This window comes from Erithacus rubecula (assembly GCF_903797595.1).
Source record: "Erithacus rubecula genome assembly, chromosome: 1".
Lineage (NCBI taxonomy): Eukaryota > Metazoa > Chordata > Aves > Passeriformes > Muscicapidae > Erithacus > Erithacus rubecula.
Window position 1 is genome coordinate 98,598,430 of NC_136658.1, and position 8,976 is coordinate 98,607,405.

General features: G+C 37.4%; 1 protein-coding gene across 3 annotated transcripts in view; it reads left to right on the forward strand.

Annotated features, from left to right (window-relative positions):
• MBTPS2 (membrane bound transcription factor peptidase, site 2) overlaps positions 1 to 8,090 on the forward strand; it is a 208,486-nt gene extending 200,396 nt beyond the window's left edge. For 2 of the 3 annotated variants that reach the window (XM_079320166.1, XM_079320165.1), the window contains 2 exons: positions 895 to 970; positions 2,266 to 8,090. In XM_079320166.1, coding sequence (XP_079176292.1) covers positions 895 to 970; positions 2,266 to 2,488 — 299 coding nt within the window. In that variant the 3' untranslated portion in view covers positions 2,489 to 8,090. The remainder of the gene's footprint in view (positions 1 to 894; positions 971 to 2,265) is intronic. The other variant, XR_013776152.1, reaches the window with a different exon arrangement.
• Positions 8,091 to 8,976: the final 886 nt, after the last annotated feature.

Below are 8,976 nucleotides of genomic sequence, written 5' to 3' on the forward strand. Positions count from 1 at the left end.
TCTGGTGCTGGCAGACCCAGAATGCTACTCAGATGGAACATTTCTGTACTAACAAAATGCCTTCTGGCAGGTCTCAAACTACTGCACTTGCCTTGAAGAATCTCTCAGAAACATTTGACGTGCAGTCTACTGAAGGTTCATATACGCCTTCAAAGAACAATGTGTACAGTAATAAAGTATTCCAGATCATGTGGTCCTTGACATTGCAATTTTCCAGTCACTGTTTTTAAGGATGCTGAGTCCCACCCCCAGGTTTTTGAGTTGCACCAAGTTATATCTTGAAGTCACTTATCATCTGAACACAGAAGAGAAGCTACTTATGTACTGGCTAACTGATGGTGTGTGATGCAGCTGTGCATCCCCCCATAGGCTCTGCATTCTCAGAGGGATCCAGAATTCTGCTCCCCATCTCCCCCACTCCTGTACACCACAAGCTCAGCCTCAGGTTAAGGGGATCTTCTTCAGGTACTGCAAGATAAATTTTTCTGGCCTTCAGAGAAAATGCACGTGTGCACCCACAGTGTGCACGTGCACTGCATATGTTGAAAAAGTCTGGTAACTACAACCTCTTTTCTTTGAAAAATACTGGAATCATACAGTGGAGTCTTTATGACTAAAGATACCTCTTGAAATATCTACTTTAGATCCAGTTTTACTGAAATGCTAATTATGCTTTGAGTAGTGACTTTACTGTGATAATAGCCACGTTTAAGAAAAATATAATAGCTGCAATCTTGCAAAAACAAAAAACTAATCAAACCCTTATTGAAACTGATTATTTGTCTTGGAAGAGGGTCATTTCACATGTGGTTTTTCTGCAAAATGATAATCTAAAATTCATAATGTTATATAACCCTGGAATGACTTTTCATGCGTTGTGTATTTTCATTTCAGTAAGTCTCAGCAGTTTTGTTCCACGACAAAACTTTCTAAGTATTGATCTGCCTGTGATGATAGAGACATTTTGCAAGTATCCTTTGAAGTATGTTTGTTGTTTTATGATAAGAAGGGAACTGTTTAGAATTTAGTGACCTAGCAGAATTTCAGTTGGATATCATTTTAGACAGGATGTCCTGAAGTATTTCTGTATAGATTTCACATCTTTATCCCATCTCTGCATTGATTGTTGTCCATGCACCAAGCTGAAAATGAAATCTCTCACTTTCCTGTGCTTAAAAGCATATTTTTGATCATTGCTTTTTTAACTCTTGAGGATGAGCCTTAACAGATGGAACATGAAAGCCAAAGTAAGTGTGAATTTAAGTCAAGAAAAATAAGATATTCTTGCTAGCTTTGCAATGTCAGATTTTTATTGTTTTGTGTCATTATACTGAATTAAATAACAGGGTATGGTTGGGTTTTTTATTTTTTTTCTTCAAAATAAAAGAAAATAGCTATTCAAGAAATGAGATAATTCAGTTAACTCTTGCTTATTAATGAAGGAGATTGTATATATGCACATATATACATATTAGTAGACTTGATTGTGACTAATCTAGGAACCCTTAGCCTTAGGAACTGAAATGTTTACATGTGACCATTGAATAACTAAGCTGTGTAGTTCAGTTTAATGACAAGTCCCTAGAGCCAGAGTAAAGGTACCACTTAAGCTCCCATTTTCTGGGATCACATCAAGGTTCCTGCTGCCCCAGCTGCTTTCTGGCTCGTGTCTTCTTGCCTGGACATTTAGGACAGGGGCAGGTACTGCAGTTAGCAATCCTGTAACCAGCAGTAAAAATTACCTGCCTGTTCCTCATTCTCACGTGCACACACATATACAGAAATCCACTCAGCTTTCCTGGCTAACAGGTAAGTAGGAGAGGTAGGTCAGATTTCTGATTATATTCTAGTCCTTTGGTGTTTTGGAAAATATTCCTAATCATGATTTCATACTTGGGTCTAGAATACCTTCTTACTTCAGGCCAGAGCTATAACTTTCCTCCTATGCCACACAAAGCAAGCAAAGAAGATGGTGGTTTTGATGTCTCCTGCTTTCACTCAAGTTGTGAAAAGTGCAGGTTTAAGTATCCAGACTTAGCTCTTGAAAAATAAAAATCTGTAAAGACAGTTCACTGAGTGGATATATTATGGGCTAAAACTAATTTTACTCCTATAATTTCTGTGAAGTGGAATGGTAGCTAGAAAAATAACCCATGCATGTCTCTCTCTGCATACTAGAAATACAATACATATATTTTTTCTAAAACTTTTTATTTTTTACATTTTCTCAGATACTCTTAATGAACCTTAACTACATTCAACCAGGTACCTCATCTCACTCTCAGGAGCACTGGCAGTTATCAATGCTGTACCCTGCTTCGCTTTGGATGGTCAGTGGATACTAAATTCCTTCCTGGAAGCCACGCTGAGCTCCCTCATTGTAGAAAAACAAAACAGAGAGCTTGTTGGCTTTTTGATTTTGCTTGCTGGTAGTGCACTTTTGGCTGCCAATGTTGCACTGGGACTTTGGATGGTGACAGCACGATAGAACATTGGATATTCTTCCATCAGTTCTCAAAGTACACAGAAATAATGAATCCATTACCTTTTAAAATTTGTCCAGTACTGAGATTGAAATAATTCCCTTAAAATGACACTGAAAGAACAATCAACTGGGGTTTAATGGTTTAATTTAAAACTTTACAACACCATGCCTGTGGTCATGGGAAATCTGATAGGAAAAAGTAGAAGCCTTTTTATTTACTCTTTAAGCACTCTTTAGGTATTACTTTTGGAGAAATTGAATTTTAAGATTTCATAGGAAAAAATCAGACTTCATTAATTCAGATCTCAAAATAAGGGAATTATTTTGCCTCAAACATTTGTAAAGTGGAAGGAAAAAAATAGTTTTATTTTGTAATTTAAATAATTGTCTGTATGGGCTCTGATCATTTCTCAATCGCCGTAATCTTCAGTGACTTGTTTTGGTTTTTTTACTTTGGTATTCTACCAAACTGGATTCTGAGAAGCCCTAAAGTCTGGTCTCAAAATGGGGAAAAGTTAGGTAAAATGCTTAGCATGTGTTAATGGGGAGAGGACAGCCATTTGGGTGAGTGGCTTTCCTTTTCACCTGGCCAAAATGATGGAGGAATGTTGTCCTCAGGATGTAGATGAGAAGTGCCAATGTCTGCTAAAAGTGAAGCATGGGGGAGGATAGCAAAGCCCACATGTTTGTGTTGCTTGCACTTTCAGTTGTATATTGTCATACACAGCTGAAGTTTTTTTCAAGGCAATATTTGTCAGCAATAGCTACAAGATAACTGAAATTTAGTTTCTGAGTGCTGAAGTATGCTGTGCTCAGTTTTCCTAAGTGATATGTAATGTTCATGGTGTTTTACTCAGAAAATAATACTGTATTCTACCTTTTCACAGTTGAAAGTGAAACTATTGTTTTTATGGTGTCTATCTTCTGATGCTATGCATGTAATATGTACAGTAACTCACTGATGGTTTTCTGTATTTCAAAGGGTAATATTTTTTGGCTAGAATTCATTCTGTTCAAAGGTAGCTAACAAAGATATTTAGCTGGTCTTAGATATTAATTATTTAGAGGAAGAATATGATTATGACTTGAACTATTTAAATATTTGGCTTTGCTTCCTAAGATGAATACAGACCATATCCTTGTTCTTAAATGAACAGTGGAAGAACAGTCAGTGTTTTACTGACTGAAGTATGTCTGACATGCTTTGAAGTTCTTTAGGTCTGTAATGTTTTGTACCCAGTAGGATTATATACTGAATGCCTTTTCCTCCTGTGATATATTGCCTAGTTGATATAAATCAGGTTCAGTCAGAGCCTTGCCTCAATATAGGCTGATATTTAAAAAAAACCCTCTGGTTTAGGATCCTCAATATTTGAAATAGGAAATTGTTGAAAAATACCCTGCAACTTCTGCCTCATACAGTGCTCCCCATAGGAGCTGCCGAAGCTCAGAGTTCCTTTACAGAAATGACCTTTCTATCAGGAACTGAAGTGGAACCTAAGCTCAAAGGTCCTGGCTTGCAGGGAGTACTGAAACCTCCATGACCAGGAAAATAGATTTTTTTGGCAGGTAAAAGGCTGGGTAATTTCAAAGTGGGGAGGGGCCCAATTCCTGGTGTTGCTGCACAGTTTCATAACTCTGTGATGTTTGCATTTGCCCACTGATGTGTACTTTTGCACATTAGCTTCCAGACTTAAGATGCACTCCTTACTTGTGATGATGCAAGCAGTAATGAGAGACCATGTCTATTTATTTATTGTTGGCCAGTTTACATCCCTTTCCAGTGCTGCCACAGGCTGGGTGGTTTGAAGTTTACCTCTGTGGGGTGGCTGGCCTGTGCCTCTCCTTTTCAGTCATTTCAGCCCAGGCAAGCTGGGACAGGTCCTGGAAGGAGAGAGTAAATCCTCTGATCCAGTGTGAGCTGGCCCCTTCTGGGACCAAAGTAACACAAAGTGCAAGAAAGAAAAAACAAACTATACCCTGTAAGTCTAACTTGTCATCACTCTTGGAAAAATACAGAGGTTTCAGAGTAGCTGTTGTGATGGGTCACTGTGCCATCCCTCCATGGACAGGAGGACAGGAGCAGCCTGGTCCTTGCTCAAGGCCTGTCTCTGAGGCTCTGTTCCAGACTGCTCTCACCTCAGTGGCTCTTTACTGATCTGAGCTCTTCCTTTCAGTGGCTTTCTAATTGACATTTTCCTCTGTCTCATCCAATCTACAGTGCAAAACATTAATTTCCAGTTGGAAATTTTATTATAGTTTAGTAAGACAGGATATTTAGTTTTAAAACTTGTCAAGTTTTTTATTTATGCATTCATGTTGACTACAATGACTTGGAACAATCCTTTAGCATCGTGCCTCTCATGGAGATGTAAGCAACAGATCTGGAAAAAGCCAAAGCTTCTGAATTGACATACAAAATTTAATCTGCTATAATGAGGCTGGCAGGCTGTTTCTGGTTATTCTGTGTGCTACCAAAACATGAAGTTTTATCAAATAAAGCTAAAGCCAGTTTACTTTACACAGTCACTGAAGGCCACACTTTCACAAAGTAGAACTTCAGTCTGGGTCTGGCCTCATAAGCAAGAAGAGGGTGGGGAAGACATTGGTCATGGCTTTAGCAAAACAGGCACACTAGTGCACTGCAAAGACTCTAGATAGCATGTGTGGAAGAGAGAGTATTAGAAGTGCTAAAAAATAATTCATGAGTCCATCCCTCCACTGTAAAATTCAACTGGGTAAGGGTTGATTTAGGTATGTACAGATTCTTTAAATCAAGACTTTAAGCAAACTGAGTGACCAAGCACATATTACATTAGTGTAATTAGAAAGTAATAGTTAGGTTGGACCACTCTCTGGAGAAGAAGTTGTTCAGTGGTTCAATTTCATTCTCTATAATCCTATATATGGATTACATTCTGATTAGCATGTGCCATACATACACTTACTGGGACAATTTTTCCTGGGGTTTTGGTCATTTATTTAGCAAGAGGAAACACAAAAGGACAGAGTGACTTTTGTGTGTTGGATTTTTACTGGAGTATTTCTAATGTGTGTTTTGTTTTTGTAAAAAGAGAAAGTCTTTAAATTAAATCCTTTTACATGTTATTCTAATTAGCCCCTCAAAATCTTTAATACAGAATCCATCAATATAATTATGGGGCATATTGACTGGATTGTAAAATACAGCACTCTTAAAGATTGGATGGCTGCTACTATTTATGTATATACTATGCATTTTAAATCTGTATCAGATGGAAAAAGTAATGTCTAATATTCAGAAATGTTATACTTAGCTTTTGTTTGAAAATTTCCAGAAAAATTCCATAATTATAATCATTGTTCTACTTTGTTTTTTATGAAATTGTTTTTTATATCAGCAGATATTTACATTGCATGTTCTGATAATGCATGATATGACATGAAAATGGCAAACTCCTTAGCATGGGGGATGTTTCATGCTCTTTGCTAACTTAGGAAATTAAAACCAGCTTGCATCTGTACCAATTAAATGAAAGAGGCTTCACTAGAAAAAGTGTAGACAAACTTGCAGATTAGTCATTCCAAATTATGAGCCACAGTGGAAAATGTGTTAACTCATCCTTTTTATTTAGAATGAAACAACCATGTTGATAGTTTCTTTCAGTGATAATTCTGCATTTGTGGATATGTGTGTATGCATACATTTCTGTAACAGATATATACATAGCCATAGGAAAGATTATTGGTTTTTTTTTTTAGGGATAGCTTACTGCAGTCCTCCATATTCTGCAATGCAGGCTTTTGTTTTTCCTTCTCTCTGTGAATTCTCTCTATGGTTTTCTCTGGATTTGAAAATAGAAGCATATGTTTTTTCCCATAAGCCATTCTTCTTTATTAACAGAAGACAAGTGATGGGGATATGATGCTACCACAGCTGAATGGGTTTTGTTCAGATGATGTTTAAAGTATGTTTCTTACTCTCTGTGAAGCCTCAGCTTGGTAAACACAGCTTTTTCAGGGCAACTGAAGAAGGTCAGCCTTGGAATGCATCACTCTCTTACTGCTGCTGTTTGTGCTGTTCTGAAGAACTGGGATGAACAAGAGCTCTGTGTAGACCACGCTGAAGAAATAAAGTTTTCAGGACAGATCTCTCCATGGCAGGGTGTTTCAGCTTTGTTTTAATAAGGATATGTTTTGTTCAGCTTAGCACATCAGCAATCCCAGTGTTCCCATAGCTTCTCATACATTTTACATGATTCAAAGGGTGACCTGTGGGAACATTTTTAAGATAAATTATGTATTTCTTACATATTCAGAACTTTCATACAGATCTGAATATCACTAATGAGATGAAGAAGGCTTATTAAGGTTTATATAGCCTAGTCTGTAATTAATTGTTTTAAAAATATGTGAATTAAATGCTAGATATAAAGAGTTATTTGTAAAGTATGCATTCTGCACACCTGCACTCAGACCAATCTCCATAACCACTTTTGCCTCAGCTTTGTTCTTGTAATCTTGTGAGTAAGGAATCTTGAATCTTAACACAGGTGAGATCCAGTATTGGTAAATATTTTATACCTTCTTTATCCTGAATTTCTTGTAATGCTTTCTGTTGATTAGTTGTTTAATGTGGCTGAGTTACCTGGGGCACACACCCTGCATCAATGCAGCATTTGGGAACATTGCTCTGGGGACTGCCAGCAAGCAGCAGCTCTGTGACTGCTGGTCCTTGGGCTCATCCACTCCATCATGTGATGGAGTTTCAGGCAGTGAAGGACTTCAGTTTATGGCAGCTTTATGAAACTTTCACACTGCTGACCTGGTGTGAAAGTACAGGAACAAAGAGCAGGATATGACACTGCAATTCCTTTCATTCCGTTTACATTGTCATGAAACCTGAAAAGAACTAGTAATTAACATTTCAGAGCAGGAAGATATGTTTTGCAGCCCTTCACTGAATCATTCAGTGACTGTGGTCAAACTTATTTCTTAACACTTTGTCATTCCTTTGATAAATATGTGCTGAGTAAGTAGTGTGGATAGTTGTAGCTTGTGTTGTAAAATGGACTTGGATATTTCTCACCTCTAGATGTTCATCCTGGGATGGTTTTTGCAGCATCATAGTACAATCTATCTTCAGTGATACTGGGTTGAAAGTTTAGAGGGTATTTCCAAGCCATCACTAGGAAAATCTATTTCCAGGTTGTTTAATAATATTTTAAATTAATCTTTTCCTTGCATCACATTGTTTTTAGATTTTATAGACTCAGTTGATCTTATCTGAAGCCTGTCAATGGAATACGTATTGTTTAGAAATTCACTGTGGGGTTTTTTTCCTCTACATGGCCTTATTTTTCACACTGACTCACAGCTGTGGAATGTTAGATTTCTAGACCCTTTGTTCCCACTATGCATTGTTCTTGATCATGAGTTTTTTTAAAAAATGGGGTAAAAAGAAAGCTTCATTTTGAAAATGTCAGCTAGTAAATATATGGAACACTGAATAATGTATTGTGGTTTTGTTTTCCTTTTTTTCTCTATTTAATTAACCAAACAATAAGTATTGTTTTCTATGTATAATAAATGTATCCTGCAAATAAATTCATTGTCTGATTGTTGATGTGCTTAAGTCTGTTTTTAAAAATAAGGTAGAGTGACATCATTCCTTATTAGTGGCAATTGCCATATTCTCTGATATATTTCTATTCTCTTTGTATGTCATTCATATTCTCTCTCTGGGTACCAACAAGATACACCATCCTTTGGGGTATATCTGACCATCTCCTAAAAATAATAATAACTGTCACTTAATTTTCCCTTATTTATCAGCTTATCACAGTAATAATTGAAATATTTGACTCTGGATGTCATTGTCAAGGTAAGCAAAACCACTCTGGCCAGTCCTGTGTGAAGAATTTAGAATGTCAGCTCTTCAGAGGTAAACTTGCATATGACAACTTTGATTTGTTTATCCAGGTGGGCACATCCCCTGGTTCTGCACAGGTTTCCTTGGGTGCCCAGGTGGTTCTGGGCTGTGCTAGCACAGCACACCAGGTGCTCCAGCTCTGAGAGAGGGAAGCACTGCTGCTGTTCCTTGAGCAAGGAACAGAGGAACATCTGCAGCCAGCCAGGTTATTTGTTCTGAGAGCTAAATCGCCCTTTGTTGTTTATTGGACACACTGTTACTTTATACAGGCAGAGCTGTTTCAGCAATTGTGGCTTTGTTCCCAGATAAATGATTACCATGAGGAATGGACACAAAGCACAGATTGGGCACATGGGTAGGATTTCCCAGATAGGTTGCTATGCAGTTTTTGCAGTTTTCTGAATTGCTTTTTCCTGGCATGAGGAGAAGCATATAAGCTTTTAGGAGAGTCAAAACTCACTGTGACTTTTCATTTGGTTTTGAAAATGTTATCATTTACTGTGATAATGTATGTTCCTCTTGTAGTCTGGAAAAACAATTGATTATATCCTAATGTCATCCTGAGGAATGTTGCCTTATT